Here is a 25,872-nt window from a genome sequence, read left to right as displayed (position 1 = left end):
TTTTTCTTTTTCCATACACACATCGCCATCTAGCCACAAAGCAAGCGTAACTTGTGTTATGGATACTAAGATGACTAAGGAATATTTTTACTACTACCAAATAAACACCCAGGCACTGAAAAACAATTATATTTTCCAGTTGTGGAAATTTAACCCACAGCCTTGGACTCAGACAGCACAGCCCACTGCTGCAAACTGTTTTAATCGGAACCCATTTTAAACGCCAAACCCTTATGGTTCGCATCGGAGAAGGGTTGCTTCGTTGTTGTGCTGAGATATCGACCACGGCGCGTTTGGAACCCTCGTAGCTTTAATTTTAAGTTAGCCAATGTAGTTATCACCATCACTGTAAGATAATAAAAAAACATATATTGGTGATCTTGCCTGTGGTAAGTCTTTTTGAATACAAGGTTCTTCATTATAATTGGGTATTTGGGTTCTCTTCTTTGGGTAGAATCTAGATATGCACCACTATAAAGGAGGGTTGTTATCGAAGTGCTATTCGACTTTGATAAGAACCGATTTCAAGGTTGCTTTTTTTACAAAAGATATGCCAAAAAAATGCATAAATCTAGCCTCTTTTTGGATATAGGGTTTTTTTATTTTAATTGGGTGCTTCTGTTAAGAACCTAAATTTGATCCGGTATTAACGAGGGTTTTTTTATCAAAGTGTGACTATTTGGAAAGAACCATAAATGTTTTAAGTAATTGTTCTTAAACTTTGATAAGAACTAACCTCAAGGTTGCTTTTTTATAAAAGATATGCGTATCTGGAAATACACGTGGATCCGTTTCACTCTTTTTTATATTTCATCTTCGAAGAGCTATGTAAATTAGTTATTCACATATTGTTGCGTTTTCAGCCGTATGAATCAGCGATCATAAAATCAGATTATCTCAAAGACAAGGTTTTTTGAGTTCAAACAGTTTTGATGTATGGGGTGATAATTTCAAGCAATACTTCCCGTACCAAAATCTTTCTGGATTTTACAACCAAGTTGTTTTTACGATTCATCAATATATATTGTTCTCGCTCTTGTTGTTCTTATCCGAAGGTTGCCTGGCAGAGATCGCTTCTAAGCGATAAGGCCGCCTTTTGTATTCTACTCCAGTTTTTGTGTATCTCCCTATTCCTCCTTTATATTTCTAACAGTGTAATGGTTTACAAATAAATAGTTTAAATAAATATATTATATTATTGTTTTTAGGTCCACCAATCCGCAATGGGCCAGCGTGGTGGACTAAACGATTCTCATTGTGTGAGACCCGTGTCCTGTGTAATGGGTTGATATGATGATGATTGCTTTTAGAGCTCATGTATTTTTCTTTATTCTACTACAAGTTAGTATTTAACTGAAATTGTATGTGGCGCCAAGTACTTAATATGCTGACATACCATCTTAGGTAACGGGCTAACATGTTAGTGTAGCAGTTATATTAAAACCCTACCTCTAATCGGTTCTTCGCGGCATCTGCAACGCAAAATTGCTTGGCGGCACGTCACCAGACCAGAGCACAGAAACTAGGTAGTTATAAAGTCCAAAATTACCCCTTTGGGATCGAACCTGTTACTTAAATTCATAAGACCACAGCGATCATCACTGCACCATGGGTGTCGTCAATATTTTTGTTAGTTTCTTTATTCCACCATAACTTCTAAATACTTAGAAAAGATTTTAATATATTAGATGTCTTAAAGATCCCGTGTGAAAAAGGCGATATTTTTTTACGTTTAAAATGGCGGCTGCATTTTCAAAAGTGAGAATTTGCGCAGTGCTCGTCAGTAGAGTTTTCATTTATTTTTAATTACCTACTTGCTGGATTTATGAAGTTTTTTAATAAAGAGCAATTCAACGACTATAGAATTGCGTCTACACATTGCAAACACTAGAATGAAGGCGGTCAAAAAGCGTGTTAACCGACCGTGACGAGAAAAAAGGCTAGTCACTCCCAGTATTGTAGCCACGCCCGGTAATCATTATAGCTACATTGTCTGTACGCACATTAAAACGTCTTGCTAATGACTTGGGTATGTCTTTGCTGATATGCGTACCGAACTACCTATTTTTTTTTTCCTAGGTTAATTCGAAATTTAAAAAATATTTAAGCATGTAGAGATATCACTGGCAATTTATAATTTCGTTCATAATTCAAAATTCAAATCCAAATTAAAAATTCTTTATTTATGTAAGCTTATCACAGGCACTTATGAAGCGTTCATAAAATATTGTTAACTTAAAACTAAAGCTACTAGACACAAGAAGCCCAAAACCAACTAAGGCGGGTATTATTTTTGTTATGAATTTATAACTTTTTTTTTTCTTTAATTTTTCTGTATAAATTTTACTTGGTACTCAATTCCTTTTAATCTTATCGTTCATGTATAACTAAGTTGTGGAAACTTCATTCGTTTATGTGATACAAAAATACGGCATTACTTATATGTAATAGTACTGTTTGTTTCCTTTGGAAAGCTAATAAATAAATAAAAAATAAAAAAGGTGCATCATTTAATAGTATTAATAAAGTTGGTTGATTAAAATAAGTAATATTTTTTGGGACATATGCTTAAGTAAATTCATAAGAACCTGAAATAAACTAAAACTATCAGCAGTTAAACACATCTGTTCCTAAGCTAGCAATAAACCCATATTATAATTTTTAAGTAACATCCCGAAAAAAAATGCATATTCACTTATTCTTATGCAGTAAGTTATCTCTACTACCATGTTTCTCAGTAAGAATTGTTTCAAGAAAAGACTTACATCGTAGACAATCTCGTAGCACGCTACTGGCTACGCCATCTGTCGCAGGGTAGCACTGCGATAAGTTTCGCTACGGCAACATTGGGAAGGGGTTCAACACAAACAAAACGCAAAGATAAGAACCTAAGGTTTATTTATGAATTACTCCGAAAATATACTTCGTGGCATAAAAGTTTGCGATCGCACCTTGTACCTGAAAATGAAAATTTAAATATTAGTAATTAGTAGTTTTTGTTTTTTTTCCTTATAAATAGTGTAAGTTTTGGGATTTTAGGTATCAATAGAAATAGGTGGTATCTCAGAACAAATTCCCAAGTTTAGGTAAAATAAGGAAAAAACGCGATATTAAAAGGTCGTTGGCTAATACCCCATAAGCTAAGCTCCGCCTGAATATAGGAAAAAAAGTATTCAATAGTACAGTAGGCGGAACGGAAAGAATTACTTAAAAACTCGCCGCGAGACGGCGCTATACAAATATCCACGAGAGCAAGCGAGACGGGGCAATAAGAAAAAAAATCCGAAAGAACCCATTCTTTTCTATTTCCTCCCTCACTAATAGCGGCTTAGAAAAAAATCGTGAGCAATACCCGTCCCGTTCTAACACAAGGGTGGGAAGCGCTCGGGGTCGGACGAGCGAGAGGGGCGACCCTCGCTTGGCGCCCTTTTTAATAGTTCTTATTTCGGCCGTGGTCCGCTCGGTCCTTGCCGGCCAAGTCCGAGCGCCGCGGCGGCCGCACGTGGCCTCGCCGGCCGGACCGTCTTTTCCTTGACCGGACACATTTTTCCGCGGAAAAAACGCGGGGCGCGTGCGCCCGGCCTCGGTGGGGATGTTCTTCTTGGCGTCTAAGGCGGCGGGGGCGGCGCCGCGTCTTGCTAGTTGGAGCGGCGTCTTCGCGAGGCGCGCGCGTCCGCCCCTCCCCGCAAGAAAGCGTCGCGGCGCTCAAGTTTTCCACCAAGAAGTTAGTCGTCGCCCGCCCGCGCCTCAAGGAGGTCTCGCTTCCGCTTTCCCTCCGGTCCCTCCTCGACCCGCGAACTTAGACCGAACTCGGGAGGACCCAGCCGTCTGATCCGCTGACTGTTCGCAGGTCCGTCGCGCGTCGCATGACCCCGACGACATCCTCGTGACGATTCGCCCGAAGCTGGAATTAATGTTGAAATACTTCAATGAGAACATATCCCTAGCGCTCCAGGAGAGGTACAGGGACCTCCATGATTATCGGAAGGCGGAAGTAGAGGACTCACCGCGGGAGGCTAAAGTACCGAAAATAGCTGAGGAGGGTGAGACGGTCGGCGGCGAGGGCGCGTTTGAGCCGAGCGCCGCGCCGCCGTTCCCGCGCCTCCTGGAGCCACCAAAGGAAGAAGACAGTTTCGTGGCCAGCTGGCTGCACAACTCCTTCAAGATGACGGCAGCCGAGGGCAGCGAGGCGGCTGCGGGAGGCAGTGCCTTGGACCTCCGTGCCGCGCCGCTCTCGCTTCACATCCCGGCCATCCAGAGCGAGGCACAGCGGTTTAAGATGGACTTCTGGAACCGTAGCCGGCCCGCCTCACCTGTGCAGGAGCCTGCCGATCACCAGCAGGCGGGCCCGGCACCACCTACCCCGCAGCCGCCAGTCACGCCGGACCACAAGATCATGGCTGAGAAACTTGTCAGTGAAATACAGGTGAGTTCCTTACGTTTGTGGTGTTAAGACTCGAAGTGAATACTTTGTAATTTGATAGCACGTTTCGAAGCAATTTTCGAAGAGCAATACACAGTGAAAAAAAAAGTGTAAAAAAGTAATCAAAATTTTAATACTTTTAATTACAATTGCAGTTCATTAAAACTTTAATGTTTAAATTTCTGATAAGAAATGCAGTTGAATAAGTTTTATAAGAAAACTGTCTGAAACTTTCCGCCGGCAAATACAAGTGACCAAATAATATTTTATGCGTTATACGATTTTAAATTATTAGTATCATAATGTCTTGATTGAACCAATATCAAAGTGAAATATAAATTCAATAGTTTCCTATAAGTATCGATTATGGTACCTTTATATTCTTCGGATTTCCTTTTTGAGTTCTCTATAATACGAGTATACAACTTGGAAAACTTTAATCGCGTAATTTTATCGAATTGCACAATACGTTGTATTCAGATTTTTAAGAAATCACAAACTTTATTTTCGATTTATAAACAAGGCAACGTGTATCTTCTCCAAAACATGTAGATAGACTGACCTCAGCGAGGTCTCACAAAACTCGTTCCAAATTTGAATGATCCCTTACTTCCTTAAAAAAAAGATACAAGAAGCAAACGCAACATATTGTAAAGCTTTTGTTAGCCAAGAAAGGGTTAAGGGCCGCGTCAAACTTATTATTAAATCGTTTTTGTCCTTATGTCGCATCCGGTCTTACAAAGGATATGTAAATTAATGTAATCACTGGTAATTCTATTATTTCTGTATTGTTGTGATCAACTTGTCAATACTTGGATCCATTTTTTTTTTGCATTTTGTAATTCATGTTATCCGTTTCTACAAATGTTTGTTTAGAACATATGGCGTATGATATGAAGGTTTTATAAACGCGTTATCGTTAGCCGTTATCTGATATTTATTTACTCTACAATTTAAAAAAGAAAAAAAGATAATTTGAATATCGAAGCGTAATGAATGCTAACTGCGGTGCATGTGTTCTTAAATTAAAATTTGAAAATGGAAGACAAAAGAATATTACTTTTTAAATTAGTTTCGGATTCGCTTACCTTGCATTTGTCTGTTTCCCACGGCACGGATTAGGGGCTCTTTGTAATTTTATTTTTTTAATTTTTTTCCACTGCTTTGTTTCACGGAAGGGGTGTTGACAGTTATTTGTTGCTGCGAATCTGTTCCCATTTCATTTTTTTTTGTTTTTAACATTGTTTGAATTTGGAACCGGTTTTCGATACGTTCCTATTTCGTATTCATCGAGATTTTTTTTGGGGAATAGAGATTTAACGGTTCAACGCGTTGCTCTTTTGTGGTTTAATTTTTTTTAGACAACGGTTAATTAAAACTTGTTTTATTAATATTTTATGGATGTTGGTTCTCGGATGAAGTGGTTGCTATCAAAATACAAATTATTTATGCAGGGACTGCAATAATTTATAGAATTTAATTAAAAGAAGACTTATCAAATGGAGTGTATTGTTTTTGCCCTGTCTCGATTCATCCTTCAAGTTGTGAAGTACGTTAATCTCAGTTCATCAAAATATCTTCATAAAAAATATTATCTGTACTTCTAGTACTATCTAGTACAGATAATATTGTTTGGGTACTTTATCTATAATTTGATGCTCCAAAAGTATTTCTAAGCACCTAAAGACACAACACGTAAGGAAAAACATTATACTAAATTTAATAACGAATATGCAGCAGTTGGAGTCTATTATTGGGAGTTTTATCTGTGAAATTCAGCTTAGATACAAGGATTTGTGTGAGTTTATCTTTGCCTGAAAAAAAATTTACATCCATCTCTTTCTTTCACGCTTTCCGCGGTGCTTTGGAACGGGACAGCAACAACAGCAGTCACCTTCTGCGGACTCTACAATGAGCGAGCGGTCTCTTGTCCCATTCGCAATGGTAAATTTACTTTCTTTACTATTTATAGTTATTAACATTTATTCTTATTAAGTTCTTTGATCAATTGTGTATCAGATAAATGGTCTCGTTTTAAAATATTGAAACTAACTTTTATTAGGTTTGTTATTATTTAAAATAAGATTTTCCTTCTCCACCTTAGCTTTCTCACTAGTAAAGCGACAAAAATGTGTTACCTTGAGTTGGAAATTTTTTTTCACAATTTATTTATCGACTGAAAGATTATCTGGTATATTATTAATCGAAGGTTGAGTTAAGCAAAATAATCGCTACATAGAGTATATTATCTAACGGAAATCTTTTTTTGTCGCTAATCGATGTTCGCTAATTTTGCCTGCTTGTAGATTTTGAATAAAGAATAAGTTACACTTGATAATATTAACTATAAATTGTACTAGCGTTTTCCCGCAATTTCGTACGCGTACAATTCAAGGTTTGGAGATAGGCTTTATTTGTAGCTTTTTATATCGTATGTAACTTAACTAGGAAAGTCGTAAGCCTTGCATACAAATTTTCCAAAGATTCATCCTCTTAAGAGTAGATTTCCGTAAGAAAAAGTTACTTCCAGTAAAATCCAGAATCTTTGTTTCTCCCAGTCCAATGTTATATTTGGCTATTAAAGCTTCACCAAAATTAGTTCAGCCCGGATTAAGTAGCAAACGTGCAGACCAACTTGAAAGAAAATCGTATTAAGAGCTTTATAAGAGCCATTTATTTGGAGACCACAAAAAAACATTCCAATTTTTTTTATATGCATCGATCTATCTACATATTAATCTGTTGTTTAATTTAATTAGGTTTTTTTACTAAAAACAATCTAACAAATCCTTTTCCCATTCAAAAAGAACGATAGACAATTCAAGTAGTTATGTCCATAGAGTATAATATAAACTCTACCAACTTTTTTTGGTTTTATATTAAGTGTTTGGATGTGCAATGTGCATGTTTGCTATTAAAAAGTTAAATTTTTAAAGTTATTATTGGATGTTTTATTGTAGTAAACTATACTTTTTAGTATTCATTTTTATCTTTGTGTATACATAGTGCAACTTACTTTTATGTTGCCAAATAGAATGTCATAGAATATACGATTTTAATATAGATACCTGTCCTACACTTAGGCTAAATATTAAAGTAAATAGCAAATTACTTATCGATGGATATCGCTGGAGTCGATTTAGGAAAGAGCTTAAGATCTAAATTCGTTATTTCTAAAACAACTCAGTCAAAGCATCAAACTTTATTAGTTAAAGATTATATATAGCGATTGGAAAATCTAAGTTAAGTAAAAATCTAAGAGAAATTATCGAATTATAGAGAGATATAGAAATTACGTTCACGCAATTATTAACAAACGCATAAATATTACTAACCACTAGGCTTTCACCTCTTCTTTCAAGAATGAATGAATGAATATACGTTTATGGCACACCACAAAAAGTACATAAAAAAAGAATATATATATAGAGGCAAATGAAATTCCCAAAAACCATGAAACGTTTTCAAAATGCAGACCCACTTACAAATAATTGAGATAGTTTACGCTTTTATTTCGTAAAACTTCGCAATTAATAAACCTATGTTATTTTTGCAGTCCTTTCTCGCATTGAAAACACAAAACAGAAAAATTCTAAAGATTATTAAACTATAAAATGATGTTGGAAAAGAGCAATCTGCTGAGTTTCTTGCCACTCTTGCAGTGGAATCTGCCTTCCGAACCGGTGGTAGAGTCACTACAAACAGACTGACTTGACGTTTCAAAAGTGATTATAAATAAATCGATACGACTCTCCAATTTACAAGCTGTATATTAAACTCCACGTAGGGCTGCCAGGACGCAGAAATTTTAATTTGTAATTTTTTTTTTTTATATTGCATATTAATATTTAATGTAAGTTTTTTTTTATTTACTTTAGTTTTTAATTATTCTATTTATGTTATAGTGTAGTGCGTAGTGATAGGTCAAATATACCAAATAAATAAATGAATAAATTAGGTCTACTTGAAATAAATGAATTTTGAATTTGAATTTGAATTGTGAGGAATTAAAAAAACATTTTTCGGCGCTGTTAAGAGCTTTTAAAGGGGAATAACTTGGTCATACATTATTTTACGAAACTTTAACTATTTACGCAACGAACGCAGCGGAAGCTCTCGAATGCAAAAAACCCCGAATTTTGAAACATTCTTCATTGGTTCTCTACTACTATTAGTCTTAGTGTGATTATATATAGCCTATAGCTTTTCTCGATAAATGGGCTATCCAACACTCAAAAATTTTTTCAAATCGGAATAGTAGTTCTTGAGATTATTGCGTTTAAGTAAACAAACAAACTCTTCAGCTTTATATATTAGTTATGCTATGTAACGCTTTCCGCAAGTGTAGAGAGAAAGAATATAGATATAGCTGTGCAAAATGCTTAATCATCTACATCGGCGTATCAATCCAACTGCTAAAGACTCCTTTCCGAAGAGCGAAATAGAGAGAGATGTCAAGGTGGTAAATAACTCTATGGTGATATTTATAAGAACCACATAGAATCAGCGGTTTAAATTGCTTTCCGTGGCACTTAGGAAAAGTAGAGGCTAAAGTTAGACCTCCAAAGTCATTCTCCTCCTTGCTTAACTCGCTTAATTTACTTATTCGTTTGCGTTTAGATTTAGTATAGAATTCTACTGCTGACAGTTAGGTCCAAGACCTTATTAATAAGCCGACATCGATCTCAGAACAGTGGGCACTAGTGTTTAAAGCAGTCTTATTTTAATATTGTTCACTTTTTTATTTTATAATTATAATCCTTCATTAATGGAGCAGGGTAAAGGTATATCACGTGAAACTCTTATTGTAATGTAATATGACTCTAGTGAGCCCCTAATCCACAGTAGCTTGACCGATATATGAAAGCCTTCTCTTAGCCCGATTCCGATTTATTGATAAGGGCCCAATGCCCGTTTTCACTAAACTTAGACATTACCTAAGACAAATACCTGATGATTTAGGGGATATAGAAAAGAAACGTTTCACCATCTCTTAGGTGATAACTATTGGTTTACGGTTGTTTGCCTAGGAGTCTCTTTAGTTTAGGCGTTCCTTTGTTCGTCGTTAGTGAAAACAGGCATAAGTCACACGGTAGTTAACTCAACTTTTTTAACCATTAAACTGATTGGGATCCTAAGATTCTGCACCTTTGCTTAGTTAATAATATCACAGACATATTTTACAAAGTTCTTTAAGCATCTTTGTTTAGAATAAGAACAGTAAAGATCTGGAATGCCCTTCCATCCATTCCATCTTCAAATAAAGAGTCTATGATATCGTCTGGGCGTTATAATCACTGCATATCAGTTATAAATGTGACAGCAGCCAAGCGATTATGTATTACTGATAATTTAATTTAAAAAAAAACCGCCTACCCTCATAAAAGCAGCATAGTAAGTTCTCCATCTTATATTCTGCGAGACTTCGTCTTGCAGTGGGATTGAAACTAGATTTATAATGATCAAGATGATGATGATGATAAAGATGATGATGATAATGATAAAGATAATGATAAAGGTGATGATGATATTGATGATATGAAACTAAACAATACCTCTTTCCCGTGCAGCCGCCACAGCATTCGCCCTCAGGAGAGCCGCCGGTCGGCGACCGCAACTCCATGTTGCCCTTCGCATTGGTAAATTTCCTGAATAGCCTCAATATCGATGTAATTATTTTCTCTTTCTTTCTCTCTTCTCTTTTTTTTATCGACCAGATCGATTAACGCTTTGCGGAAACTCATTCGTAATTGGCACAGGCTCTTAATAGCTAATATAATACTTATCATAAAGGCAACTTCGTATTTATTAAGTTACGCTCATTATTTGTTTTATTTTCCAGTGGTTTTTAGGCTTATTATATCGCAATAAGTTAAGCTTTTAATAATAAATTAAGTTTTGTAAATAAATAAAATTTTATAAATTCGATGATAATTTTAGATGTCTGTTGTATTTTCACGCATAATTAAAATCGGAAAATATTTCAATAACAAAGACAACAAAGAGGCGATTTTCAAAAAGTGACATATTAAACTTTGCAGTTTTCTTTTTTTTTGCTCTCATAACTCTTGGGCGGAGGACGTTGGTATCAAAGAATTTTAAATAAAAACAAATAAAACCGAAATATACCATGATAGGCCGCGGAATTTTTATAATCCGTTTTGTTAGGTTTCTGTAGGTATTTTTATAGCTGTTTGATAATTTATTTTTATTATTTTTATAGTTGTAGGTAGGACTTCCTATGCGGCGAAGTAGCATTTTACAGAGTCGTACTATTTTTAGAATAGTTTTATGCTCTAGCTCTTAAGAAAACGATATTTCTGTCGATACTCTAGCAAATAGACTATTCTCTTTGAGAGAAATTGCAATAATAACTTTTGTAGCAATGTTTGTCTTTGGACTCATGTCCTTCCCGAGAAAAAAAAACATTAAAAAAAAATGTTAGGAATTTTTACGACAAAGCGCGTTATAATTTCCATAATTAATACATTTAAAATAAAATTTCAACTGTAATGGATATTATACACTTAAAAATCGATATCATAAGGTCGTAAGGTAATGATAGCCTAGTTAACCTACGCCAAGTATTTAAACGCCTTAGTTCTAAAGCACATGAAGCGGCTTACCCGCTGGAAACTCTAAATTTTGTAGTCAAGCAAGCGCAAGTCTTAAAACAACTAAAATAATTAAGAATTCCAATGTATACCACTCATTTCAGTACCTACGGTGAAAGCGATAGAATGTGTACCAACAACCACAAAATAATGTAGTACTTATTAAAAATTTATAAACATTTGTGGTAAATAAAGTAGTAAAAATAAATAATAAATATACAACGACAGCGTAGCTTGTGTTATGGGTACCAAGATGACTGATGAAAGATTTTTTTGAGTTACATACATAAATACTTAGAACATACATATAAACACCCAGACACTGAAAAACATTCATGCTCATCACAGAAACATTTAAAATTAAAACTTATTATAATTCAATTGATATTTTTTTTTATTATATTATGTACTATACTATTCCATGAGGTAAAGACAAATTACTCTAAACACTTTACATCATAAAACCACAGAATTGAGAACATACAGAATGCCCCATTATTGCATGCAGAGCATTGTGTCCTAAAACAAAAAAGACTCCCTGAGCACTTCTCACTTCATAATCGTGGAATGTTGCTAGCTCACAAAATTTTCTCTTTTTCCTCATTTTATGGTAAACGTTTAGAACATAAGTGGTAAAATAACTACTGTCAACTGCAAAATAAATGAAGTGACTAACCGCCTGTTCGAGAAACACTACTAAAGTGGAGTTGGTTTTGATGCTTTAATATAAGTCGTGTACCTCCTGTATTTCTTAATTCTGTGGCCGAAACAATTCGAAGTTCTTGTATTAGAATTTTATGGGAGTCTTAGGAATAAAAACTTACCACCATATATTGACGATAAAAAAAACCTGGAAATAGGCCTTCATTTTGCAAATAGATTAGATAAAACAATCTAACCAAATCTTAGGTTAGTTGAAAATTACTTACTTGAGAATATTAAAAATTAATACGAAAAAATTGCTTAATTAAAAAGTACCTGATATCTAATTTGTTAATTAACAAGAGCGCGTTATTTGAATCGCGCGTTAACTGACCCATCTGGACAGATCCTTATTAGAGTATCTAGGTATATCACGTAATACCCATTAACTATAAAGAATCATTTTGCATTTAATGTAATAAAAACGACTATAATATTACGCAGTCAAACGAAACACGTACCAAGATCTTTACGCTTAAGGAAAAAAAACACAATTATTGTTATATTTCGAATTGGTTATTAAGATTGTTTTATATCTATTTAAGTTTTTAAATTCTTCTAAACATTCTGAATTCAAAGAACACCTGATAATTTTATTAATGGAATTTAAAGTATAACAAAAGAATGGCCAAAAAAATTAACATAAAATTAAAAGTTCTTTTATATGATATGCAAATTGTTTTTTTTTTTTTGAAGAAAATATCTAAGAACGTAAGTCCGTCACATCGATTGGCTGCATTTATACACGCATGTGGTGGAGAATGGCTAGTTTTATTTTTATTCGTTGTTGTTCTTATGTTTCTGTTTTGTCACGATCTGTTTTAAATTTAAAAAAAAAGTCAAGCCTACCGGGGTACAATGTAGCTAATGTTTTAATCCAGTGTATGACCTATACCCATTCCAAGTTACAGTCAAATCGGTGTAGTAGATTTTGCGACAAAAATTACAAACATCCATACAACTCACAAATTTTTTCGTTTATAATATCGTTTTGTGGGTGTGAATAAATATATTTTAACACAAAATATGACCAATAAGAAGCAGTATCTTCTTATTATAGTACTTTTATTGTTGAAACGAGAATCTCGGGAAACAAAAATCTGGCGAAACGAAAATCAATCTAATCGATGAAAGCTCCTGAATATTTGCGAAACTCACGCCTTGATGACTCACGCCGCAAAGTCCAAATAATTACCTAAAAGTTTAATTTAAAAAAACGTGTGTGTATTTATGTACACGCATTAGAAGTTATACTGCTTTAGCGTAACGAGATAAAAATTTAAATTCTTTTCAAAAATTTCATCTTTCGCCTTAGAAACGGTATTAAATACGTTTAATAAATACGTTTGTAGAAAAGGTATTAAATACATAGAAAGTTTTATTATAAAGCAAATTAAAGGCGATTTAAATATGACAAAAAAAAAATTTCTATATAATTAAAGAAATGGACATAATTAAATTTGGAATACTATTAGACTCATTATCGGACAACCAACATTAAAATTTAGGATTTATGTACAATTAAATCAATTGAATCACCGGAATGAGCCCGCAGTCTTTGTCAATTTGTTATTGTCAAAGTGTACACTGTCAAACCTTATAGCAGCTAACTTCAGGGTGTCGGTTTTTTGTTACGCTGTGCGCGCGCATCGTCATAATTTACTCTCATTATTTTTACCTAACGCGCCAAAAGAAGTATATCTTCAAAAAAAAAAAGTTTTTTGTAATTCGAATGAGTTTCCGTAATCTTTTTTCGCTTTAGTGGGCTTTATCATCATCAAGAAATTAGTTACAATAAGTTTCCTTTTCTTTCCAAAGGTTTATAAACCCCACACTAACATTTGCAATTATTTATGCTTGTCAAAATACATAATTAATTTTCTATAATAACTTTAAGACAATATTATTAATTGTAATCAAACTAACAAAATAAACAAGCCTGGAATAAATATAAGGAAATATTTCCGTATTATTAAACGCAGGCACATGAGTAATTTACTGTTATGGCATCTTTCGATACTACTGCTTCACATCTCACTAGATTCTCATAATTTTATTAGCTTAAATTTATTTCTGTTTCATATGTTTAAATACCTATCGCTATTAGGTACTTTAGTTTTTGTAATTACATTTGGATATTTAATACCGATACGTTTAGATCGTTGGTTCTGCAGTAATCGCTATACAATGCAGAATATAATGAAATATTTTAGGCAAATGCACGCTTTCTTAAGCAGCGCTATCTTTACTTACCAGTTACTATTGAAGTTAGACGCTGGCCTATGAAATATTTAAAAAGTATTTTTTGACAGTAAAAATATAATAGCTAGTTATCGGAGATTATGATGTAAAAATTACTTTGCCAAGAAATTTATATCATATTGATATTTTTGTTTGTTAGTTTACGATCCTTAGACGTCTTTAATATTTTTTTTTCCTTTTTTTCTCACAGCAACAGGCGAGATCAGGGCAGAGCATCAGCGAGCGAACGCTGGAAGAATGCTGGTCGACACTTCAGCGAGTGAGTTGGCACCTGTTTCAATGCGTATTGTTATCTTCCAAGGGTAGGGGTTACGCGGCGGTGGCTCTATATTAGACGTGTTAGATTTTAATTGCAATTAATTTTTTTTTTAAATATCGAATCGTATTGCATTCGCATTTTAGATTCTTTATAATGTGAATTTCATAACATGAGTTTCGCTATAATATTTTTAGGTTATTTACCGTCTACGCATATAATACACACTCTTAAGGTTTGTGACATTTTTAGCTAATTTTTTATTTTATTCTTTACTGTGACGCTGTCATATAGACGTCACTTTTAGGGTTAACTTTTAAGGCTAATGAGACTAGCTAATAACAACTATTTCTTGGTACAAATTAAAAATTAACTTTTCATTAGTTTCACCGATCAATCTCCTTCGTGCCTTCTTCATCTACAAGACATTGGCGAAGTACCTTGTGCCCAGTTGGCACAGACAAAAGCCATAAACAAGAATTGAATTGAAGGCTAATGAGAGAAAAAATCGGTAAGATGTTCGATACAGTCTACGAATAGACGTAAATAAAAAATTTCAAAGGTAACATCTTACCGATTTTTAGTGCCTAGTTAATATAATAACCTAGTCATATATTCCGATACGAAGAACGCTAGGAAAAAAAGAAAAAAATATTTTATGAAATATCATAGATATTATAAAACAAAATTGATCTTCTTTATTGTTATACTCATATTTTTATAGGTATAAACGCGTCTATATATAGCCGTCAAAACGTAGCTTCTATTTATGGGGTGTTGGTTTTTTAGCCAATTACTCTTTATACTTAGAGTATTTAGTTTTAAGTTTTCTTGGATTATTACAGCAATTTATATAATATGGGTATTACGAGATACTATTATGCCTCAAGTTTTCTTCGGAATATAAGTAGGTACTTATTTTTGTACTACTTTACTAAATGTTTAACCTAAACGTGGTATTTACCTACTCTTTAACATTCTAGGTTCTTTATAATACCTTGTTTTACTCTGTTCGAAAATAACAGATTGAAAAGAAAATATATCTTAATTCAAAAAACGTAGGTACTCGAAATACTATTGAAACGTTCAATATTTTTTCCTTTTCGTAGTGTCTATTCAATAACTTCTCAAGTTTCGTTTTCGTCAGAACATTTTATTTTAAAGATAAATTATGCAATTTTAGGTTTTTTATAGTGCAGTGTTGTCCACATTTCAAAAAAAGAATACAAGGATAGGTTTTTTATCGTGCAAAGATGTTATCCTCGAAACCTAGCCGTGGGTGGTAGGGGAAACGATTTTTTCTCCACAGGAACTATAAAATATCTAGCTCAATCTATGTTGAATATTCATTAGTATAGCCAACATATTCGCATAGGATCGATCAAGATAAAAAATAAACTGGACGCGATAAAACGCCTTGGGCGTGTTAACAATTTATTTTAATCGAGATTCGCGCGCGATTTTGTTCCTTTTTTAGGGATCCGCAGGGAGGGAACTACATACTTCCAAACCGGGAACATTATTAGATGCTTGAGTATGGCAGTCACAGCTGTGTTCTTGCGCTATTTGTGACACAGCCTGAACTGTATTTTGTGACGTCAGATTTTCGATGGAGACATGTTTTAAATATTAATGTCTGCTCGAAATTCCTATGATATGAATGGTGTAGAGAGAAAGGATTAAATAAGGCTCATGAAGTAGTGATTGATTCATTTCTTTCTTTGTATTCCTTTGAGAAAGTGGGTCTATGCCCAGCAGCGTGACATAAATCATACTGATGAGAATGCTGTTTAAAACATTATATGCTACGCTGATACGGAACTCTCATAAAATGATGTCGACGAGTTCTTGACCGTTTTTTTCCCGTCGGAGGCAGCGCCATCTGCGTAAAAGGTGGGCTGTATGATCCAGGAAGTACTTGTATTCGCGCAACATATGTATATTACAGAGTTATTGCCGTGCAAATAAAAATAAACACTTTCTTGACTTGCATAGTGTAACGATATATTAGGGTGGAGATATTATTATTTCCGATAAGGAATCCGGTGCGTTCATATCATTATTCAATCATGTCCAAATATTTAATCTGTAATTTTCACTCAGAATCCCCTACATTGAGATTAATGGTTTATTTCTTTTTAAGCAGCAACAAAGCAACTAATTTACATGTAAATTCCCGATAATAAGCTGTATAATTACATTATTTAAATAAGTGAATTTTCAGATCACATAATCACATAATCAATGGTATTTTCTTGGCATAATTTTGTCCTAGTTTTATTTTAAAGAGGTTTCCTTATATTAAATAATCATTCATTGCCGTCGATAGATAATAAAAAAGAGAATTAGAATTGTTTTTTTTTTTTTAAATTTAGCCTAACAAATGTACTTACTTAAGTTACATACACTTTTAACTTACCACACCGATTCTAACTAACAAGAACTTATCTATTATAAAAACGCTCAAATAAACTACAGAAAAGTCTACTATCGTACATATAAATGGCTACATGCATTAGCATCGTGTTACATGCAACAAGCACAGGTGAAAAAAAAGTCCGCCCTCGACTCGAGTCTGACGCGAAACGGAAAAGTGTACAAAATAAGAACCGCTTTGTACAGCACTTGATATTTTGGTGGAGCGTAACGAATGTGCCATGTGTAGAGGCGACTTAAAAATGTTCGGGGCGAGATGTTCTATTTTTAAAATTTAGAACTTTTTTTTTGTTAAAAGGTTCACCAGACTCAGAGCGGTTGCCAATATTTTGAGACTTTTTAATACAGATATTTAATTTTATATTCTGATGTTTCACTAAGTATTATTTGATAGTAGTGTTGGCCGCGACTACACTCTCGTGGATTTTTTGCCTATTTATTGACTCATAATGCAAAGAATGACGAGAATCCGTTGCTCTGTAATTGCTGACTAAAAGAAACAAAATCCAGGGATTTTTTTCAATCTAAAATTTTACTAAGCATGCATAGTTAAATAATCGATTACATTAATTACTAATATCACAGCTTAGAACTATCTAAGGTAAATTAAAGTTTGTATTTTTATATTCTAAAAAAATATACGTCTGCAATAAAAGCAGCTCCACTACATTTTGTTCCATAACAAAAGCACTTGATATGCGTTGTCGAAAAAAATACACATTTGCATGTCGATTCGCAATGAATTTATTGTTATTGCCAGAAGATTTATTTACTGGCGGCTTTCCGAAAAAAATCTTCAGAAAATGACCGCGTTCCGAATTTGAAATTCAAATTACGATTGTTTTTCTGTTGGAAATTGAGACGATTTTGACGTCCGGCTTTCAGTTCGCGACATGTGTTTTAGGTTAGCTTTTTTGACTCTTATTTGTTTCCACCCACAAGGATATACTACAAAGGCAGAGCAGAGCGGCTACTGATAACATGTTCAGACTCAAAAGTTCTAAATAAGGCTAATAATTTAAAAGATATTCAACATTGAATGAATTAGGTATAATTATTTATCAATAACAAAATCAAGATGAAATGTAATAACGCTCGTTTTATTCTCTACTATAGTGCTTTCTACCAAGACAGTAAAGTAAAAAAAAATGCTTTCTATGGATATTTTATTATTTGGTTAATTTAGGTGTATTTTGATCTTATCATATGTTCATGTTTACTAACGGAATGACACGGTTTTTATCGGTTCAACTTACTTAACGACGACGGTAACTTTGGACGTTTTTGTCCTATCTGACACTAAAATAACGTATAAAAATATCTTTGCAAGACCTGTATCAGAATGTATCTTTAAACACATTTTCCAAATCGCGTTAGTAAATCAATTCGGTGTTGTACTTTTTGCGGCTGGCTCTTTGATGTACGAATTTTAAAACGCATTGTTGAAAGAAGGTTTTTAATGATGTATTTACATTCATCCCGATATGGAAAGGCCAATAAAACAACTCTCTTACTTTGTGTATTTTTTATTAGTTTTTATTCTCATTGTTTTTTTATTCTGGATACATTTACTTATATATTTTACTACTTACAGTGCTAACTTTAAATTATACATAAACAATAAACTCTTTTTTTTTCATATAGATAGGTATTTAAAATGATTTTATTTTTTAATTGAATTGAATTGAATAATTTATGAAGTATTTCGTAGTCTTTCAAATTAAAACTAAATAAAGATAGTAATCGTTTTGATACCATTAAAATAATTCTTAATAAATCAAACAAGGTTCTTTGTTTGTCACCACTTCAATGAAAAGGTTTTTTATGGAGTACACATTAAAATATCAAAAAAAATTAGAGAAAGAGTTAGAAACGCTAATGAAATTGTATTTTTAAACGGGCTACGCTATAACATCTTGTAACAAGAAGCCGGGAGGGTCGGTAATTATGAAAAGTGTCCGAGGGAGGAAAAATCGTCGCGGAGACGTTTAAAAAAACTGCTCTAACGACCGAACGGCTTTTAAACTTAATAGGTTTTGAAAGATTCTCTGTAACCACTTTTTTATACGAAACTGGTAATATTGTAGACGACTTTTCTGGCTCCAACATGTTAAAGGGTTAGGTAGAGAATTTTAATGACAATTTTTTTTAAAAAGGAACTTTAAAAAAAGGTTTATTTAATAAGAAGCTCTATTATCCATGACAAAACAAATCTGAACGGTGTAACTTAAATATACCTATATTTTTTTCATTGCAAATTTATTATCTGTAGATTTTCTTACCGGAACGAAAGATCTCATAGGAGAAAATTTACTTGGTGGTTCTGCCACCATAATAGCAAAGAAAAAATATACGATCGGATCATAAATTACAATTATTTGAATAAAGATTTTTTAGATCATGGTTTTAATCAAAGCAATTATCGATCCAAGTAAAGTTAAGTACCTAACTTGGTTTTAATAATTACAGTATATTATGATATTAATTAATTCTTTTAAGAAAAAAGTACGAAAGTTGCACTTTATGAGTATACACAAAAAAAAAAAAGAAAAATTATAATATTAATACATTAATCATAACACTGTCGAGTTAACACCATCCCAAAGAGTTTTCAGTTTATCTTTTTTTTTTCTCGCGGCTCATAACTCACGCGGAGGAAACCGTTTTTTGGGACACAAACTTGGGAATTTATTTCGCAATTAGCGGTGAGACACTCTTCTTAACTTGCCCGCGACATTATTAGAAAACTTTGTTATTGCTCGTAAAAAATCCGCTCCTTTTTTTGCGGACACCTGCTCCGGCGGTAAATTTTTAAAACTGGCATCCGTGGTCGATGGAGACATGGGTTTTTATAGACTTGGCTTGGCATGATGAACATGGTAAACCTTACGGATCCTTTAACTCCTCAGCATGGCTGGCATGGGCAGGAGACAATTATCTATCTATGAAAGGAAATAAATGTATCTTCTCCCACAGCTTTAACAACACTCAGATCACTGGCGCACAAGTAGGAAATATTATCCAAATTATTTAATAAACTGAGGTAATAATAAACGAGGGTAAACTTCTCCTATTCCATTTTCCCCTGCTGTAGCCAGTGGACACGTTAATTATATCCCCTGTCGGTGGATGCAGTTCCAGATAGTAGCAGGCTAACCATTCTATATTAAACCTTTCCATGCTCTTAATCGGCTTCCAAGCAAAAACGAACCGGAACACTAAATCGCTTGGTGACAAGTCTTTGCCAGTAGGAATGTATCTAGCCACTGCAGAAGCCTTCCAATGTTCACACCCAGTGTGGGATTGAAAACTTCTGGACCGAAGAAATCAAAAAGTTTAGACCTTTGTGAAATATAGGTATAGTGCAGGAAATAAATTATGCTTTGATGAGTTTCGATACTTGAATACTATACGCTTCTTCTTCTTTGTCGTTACACGCTTGACAGAGTGGTCGTGGTCATCATAAAGCGTCTTTGAGGGCAGATGTCACACGCCCCACGAGCATACGCCACTTCTCTCGGCTGGCCGAAAGCCTGGTGCACTCGTGCAAAGGGCCACTATACGATTGCAAGTTCACTAATGTTAAGCTAATAACAATAATTTCATTTATTTGCATTAAACATGGTTTACATAATATGTGGTAAATAGGTACAAAATAAAATTGGTCCAAACAAGTTTTGCCATAAAAGCGTGCAAATTTTTTTTACGGATACAAATCTATTCAATTGGGCAATTTATTTGTATTTAATATTAATTCATTTAGTTTAAGTTTCAACAGTAAAATTAGGTATATGTCGACTTCTTGGTCAACTCAAAAATGTCTACTTATACTTATTAGTCAAAAGTCAGTTCAGAGTTGAAAAATGGCAACATGACAATCGCTTAAGATGAAATTTCAACAAACACTGGAAATTGGCTGAACACCCACCCCTAGCAGCCGAATTAAGAGAAAAACTCGAGAAAAATTAGATTTATTTACGAGCGGACGTGTAAATCTTGATACTTTATTCGTCATTTTAATTGCCAGATTTATTAACATTTCCACTGAGATGATTTGATGGTATCGCCATTATCTGATAGTTACAAAATAAAATTTCACTTAACTAACAATAAACTTTTAAATCGAAACAAACTTCAAAAGGTTTAAAATCAAATCATACACAATTAAACTCCCATATTACACATGGAGCGAAAATGTTATGCATATAACACCAAAAGATGTATTAAATTAACGTTCGAAAAACATGAGTATCTAGTTGACTGAATGTACCAAAAAGGCGGCGTCATTTATTAAATATCAAGACATCATGAACGATGTATACCGTAGCTAATGGTCCATAGTTAAAAAAGCGACGACTAAAGATAAAAATTAGCCGAAATTAAAAGAGGCTAACGAACGCCATTCTGTTTCTCGCCTGCTCTCCTCCTAATTCTTGCCGTCTTCATCTATTTCTTGCCTTATTGCTGAGCAAAAATATGAATTTCGTGCACTAAATAACAATTCGGTGTAAATTGAAGTAGATTTGAGAGTTTAATTTGCTTTTAGTACAGGTAATTTTGGATTTTAAGCGAATAGTTATAACATTACAATAATAATAAATTTATTGAAGCTTCTTGAACTACGTTTGTGATGCTCAGTGTGCTTACTACCATCGCTTAGTATTATTATTGCTTTAATATTGTTTATGTTCTCTTTTGCCATATGTAACTTTAGTATAAAAATAATAAAATTTCAATCCAAACGATAATAGCATACTGGACACTAAGATAATATTATCACGGACTTAATATTTAAAAAAATGAGCGAACTAGTCAGTACTTTGTGAAAATACAAACATACGCTTACTACACTTTTGTTCTCTGGGTTCCATGGCACAACGTTTTACGGTCATAAGTTGGTTTGTTTTTAATGTAGGTACTCACAATATCCCGAAATTTCGCGATAAAAACGTAGTCGTAAGGAAGTCAAAAGTCTCTGTTTCTCAAAGTTAAGCTCATATACTCCATCTATTTCCATCACTGGTCATAACATCTATATAACGTGTAACTGAATTACGAAATACTGTTAAAGTGAGCATAAGTATATTTTATAAGGAATCAATCGCCCCGTAAAAATATTAAATCTAAAGAAGCATATTTCATTTTCCATACAAACAAATTCAAAACAATCTAAGTGTTTTCTTATGACAACCCTATTGATGATAAAAAAACCGACACGCGCATAGTCATACCTACTTTTATATAATAAAGTGAGACTGTTTCACAGATAAGCCTCAGAGACAGTTCTTAATGTGCCTCTGAAGCCTGTCAAGTATTATTTCGGTTTTCATTTACACGTTGTATTTGAAGCTCAATAGCTGAACAATATAAACACAGTATAAAGAAGGAATTCGTCGCCTTTGATCTAGTAGTCAATGCCGACTTCGTCAAGACAGTTCATTCGCGAGCGACGCGATAGTATATCTAGGCGAGAAAGGACACTGTCTTTTGCCATGAGATTGCTCTCTAGAAGGGTTTGTTGGTCCCCTGTTAATGTTCTTTACAAACTATCTTACACCACAATAACCCTGATGAGCCACGTCGACCCAACGGCACCCGACGGCAGTTCTGTGCCTAAGGGACTTGACTTTTATGTATCTAGCCAAATTAATTGATTTAGAGTAGACGATAAGATCGAAATAGTCTTGACGAAGAAAATTATTAAGAGTTCCGGTACGGTACCCAAAAGATATCTACAAGTATAAGGGATATTGGCTTGAAATCACTGAATTACCTCTAACAGGTGTAAGACACTATCTTTAACTGCATCGTCATTTGAGACCTGGACCAGGATAATGAATAAAAAAATAGATCCGAATGATTCCATAGCATTTAATTATCCTAAGTTAACAACTTGTGTCGTGATTAAGAAACTCTAACCTAACCCGTTTTGAGATAACATAATATAATTAAACAAACACAAATTAGAAGAGGTTTCTCTCTTTAACCGGTTAAATAAACTACTTATACCGTAACCTCAACCTAATGATTCCGAAACCAAAACCGGTTTGAAATTTCTACCGGTTTCCGGGTAAGCAATGATTAGTTTTAACTTTGTCAATACTCATTTCTTTTAATTTACTATGATGACAACGTAATTAAATGTACCAAGGCAGCATGAAACGATTTAATAACGTATTGTAAGCGGGTAATGATGTCTCATTGCTTACGTAAAAATACCCCGCGGCTAGGTCTTAACGCTCAGCACTTAGAGTTCTACCGAGCGGAAAAATTCTAGAATTAGTCTACCTTAATGATACGTTGTAAAATTATATAGATGGTGATTTTGAACTTAGTTGCCTATTATACGTGGTTTATTGCGAAAAGGAAATGTTTAAGTGACTGATTTTTTAAGTTTTCAATTTTTTTTTATTGATACAGTATATAGGATTATTAATAAACGTGGCACTTTGTCGTTAGGGTGATAACACGAGCGATTCCGCTCACCAGAATAGACCAGAGAAAGATCAGAAATCATAAATTCCCCAATTTCCACTTCCAGCAGAGGCGTGCACAGAGGGTATGCACAGGGTATGCAGATAATATAAAATGAAGAAAATCTCCAGTACGATTAATAAATACTTAAGGCTAAGCTTTTTATAACTCTTACAATGCCTATTCTTAAGTTTATTATGATTCGTACTTGAGATTTTCTTCATTTTATATTATCTGCATACCCTGTGCATACCCTCTGTGCACGCCACTGCAGTCTGCCAGGTATCGAAGACGGGACCTTCCTCTTATTCTTAAAACCACAAGGATCAATCAAAAAGGGAGGTCGTCCAAAAAGCTCTGAGCTGGTAATAAGAATGTATTGAGAGAAAAATCTACTAGGTTCCAAATAATTTGCGACCCGAACTGAGAATCGAATTACGCATGATTTGCAATCGAAGATACTAGACCAATAAATTTAGATAAGGCTTCTATATATGGATTATATAATAAGACTTAATGCATAAAGTAGTATGATTACGAATTCTGCATCCATTCTACTCTTGGTACGACCATTGTTAAGTTTTTCTGGTTTTGCTATTTTTTAAGTATGTCATTGAACTTTTATTTAAAAATAGCACTTACATAAAATAAGTTGATACTAAGAAAATTCACATAATAACATAAAATATTTTGTAAATTCAATTAACTTTCTTTTATTATGGAAAAAACATGATAATACTTACCTTATACGTTTTTTCAACTGGCAATCAAGACCACCTAGAAGACGCTTCGTAAAAAAATGTCCAGAGAACGCGACGTATAAGGAGAGTTATAAAAACGGAGCCGGGAAAAAAATGCGACAACGGAGAGCCCAGTGAAAAACTGCAGCTATCGCCATCTCGCTCGCACGTGCTGTAGCTACTGACGCGCCAGTCTTGATACTTTCGCGAGAATTGCGTTTGTCGAAAAGCAATATAAAATAATTGTTCGATGGAAACATTTGTATAAACATCTCAAATCAAGATTCAGAGAAAGTGGTCATAAATTATGCTAAACACCATATTTTAATAGTTATAACTTGCAGTTTCTATGACGTTAATTTAAAAAGAAATATTTCATAATAAACAACATTTTTCAATATACGGGCTAACCAAGATTTTTTTTAATAAACGGGTTCTCCTAGGTTAAATTAATTTCATAAATTGGACTAGAAGTTCTTGAGATCAAGTTATCCCTAAATTGAAGTACAATGTTAAATTGCCTTGCCTTGCATTAACGAACTATTTAATGCATATTTTCCAATACATCATCCGTGTAATGCACAATTTATCATATCGTCAACGAATAACTTGATTAGCGTATGTAAACACCAGTTTTTCTTTTTATGAATTTCGTAATTTGTCAGATATTTATTGAATTTATATGTGGTCTACTTATGTGTAAATCATAGTAAGTATGAGAGAAAATTAAAGAAACTGTCTTTCCAATTTCTATACTCCATAAAAAGTTATAGATGAACCAACCTACATACCAACGTCAATTTGAGAAACTAATCTTACCCTTATCTCACGAAAACGTCCGTTTGTAACGTATACTGTATCTTTACTTCTCTAACCAAATTTAAAAAAAAAGTTGCCGCGTGAAAGTTGGGCATATATTAAGGTCACTTTCGCATTTATTGTTAATAGAGAATATATATAAAAAATATACAATAAAATAATTATCCTGCATTTATTAATCTTCGACTCATTATCTCGATAAAAAAATCCGTTGTTCTTTTAAAAAGGAAAAACCCACAAACACACCTTCAAAACCATTAAGCAAACAAAGAATTAGAAAAACTTCCAAAACCACTAAGCAAACAAAGTCTCAAAACCAATCGATCCACTACACTCGAGTTTCAAACTAAGGAACCGCGTGGATATAGCCGACTATAATAAAAAACTTAGCGAGTACCTACACATAAGTGCATTACGATGCCATACTTCTACAACTACAACTATAGTACTTATAAACAGAACGCCTACGGGCCACGGAGCCGAGTGCATTGCATTTTTTGCCGCATTTGAAAAATACATTTTGACGATAACACACATATTACTGAACTGACATTTGCTAAAAGTTTCTTGCTTGTCTATGGTTAGGTGTTTTATGGTAGGACGATGACGTAGGCCGGAACTTTAATAAATTTCCGCAGGTTTTTTTTCGAGTGCCAGTGCTGTGCTACGATATTTTTTTCAAGTGACATGAATGACTTTTGCCGAGATTGTACAGTGAATCATCGATGCAGGTAAATAGTTATTACATTATCTAGTTTACGTACCTAGGCTATTTATTTATCTTATCTTATTATTTTAAAGCCTAATGAAACCTTACTATGACCTGAGTTATACTGTGTTAAATGTGTTCTCTGAGTGAGTTTTTAGTTGTTAACTATAAAGCGAAGTTTATAAAAAGAAAAGATTCTTGCTAACCCGTCGTGTAGAATCTTAGCATGCGGTTAGGGAAAGTAACCTAGCGTACTCGTAAAAGTTCACCGCGCTTAATGTCAAAATGTGACTTTTACATTTTTATATTTATTTTGTAACGCGAGGTAACATCATTATACAAAGTTATTTCTACAGACTAAATTAAAAAGACATAACTTTCTCTATCTTTTTTTTACCTATGAATTCTTAATTTAAAAATATTTTAGTGACGAATAT

The 25,872-nt window shown here is 33.8% G+C and overlaps 1 protein-coding gene across 6 annotated transcripts in view; it reads left to right on the top strand.

The window, feature by feature from the left end:
• The window catches only part of LOC120634529 (zinc finger protein 628-like), a 154,962-nt gene that overhangs the window by 52,041 nt on the left and 77,049 nt on the right, over positions 1–25,872 (top strand). For 3 of the 6 annotated variants that reach the window (XM_039905205.1, XM_039905207.1, XM_039905204.1), the window contains exons 2-5: positions 3,851–4,426; positions 6,302–6,367; positions 9,994–10,092; positions 14,192–14,284. In XM_039905205.1, coding sequence (XP_039761139.1) covers positions 3,914–4,426; positions 6,302–6,367; positions 9,994–10,092; positions 14,192–14,284 — 771 coding nt within the window. In that variant the 5' untranslated portion in view covers positions 3,851–3,913. Of the gene's footprint in view, positions 1–3,791; positions 4,427–6,301; positions 6,368–9,993; positions 10,093–14,191; positions 14,285–25,872 lie in introns of those variants that run through there. The other 3 variants (XM_039905206.1, XM_039905209.1, XM_039905208.1) reach the window with 3 other exon arrangements.

The sequence above is a fragment of the Pararge aegeria genome, chromosome 24 (assembly GCF_905163445.1).
Source record: "Pararge aegeria chromosome 24, ilParAegt1.1, whole genome shotgun sequence".
Taxonomy (NCBI): domain Eukaryota; kingdom Metazoa; phylum Arthropoda; class Insecta; order Lepidoptera; family Nymphalidae; genus Pararge; species Pararge aegeria.
The sequence above is the reverse complement of the archived record's forward strand: the minus strand, read 5'-3'. Positions and strand labels throughout refer to the sequence as shown.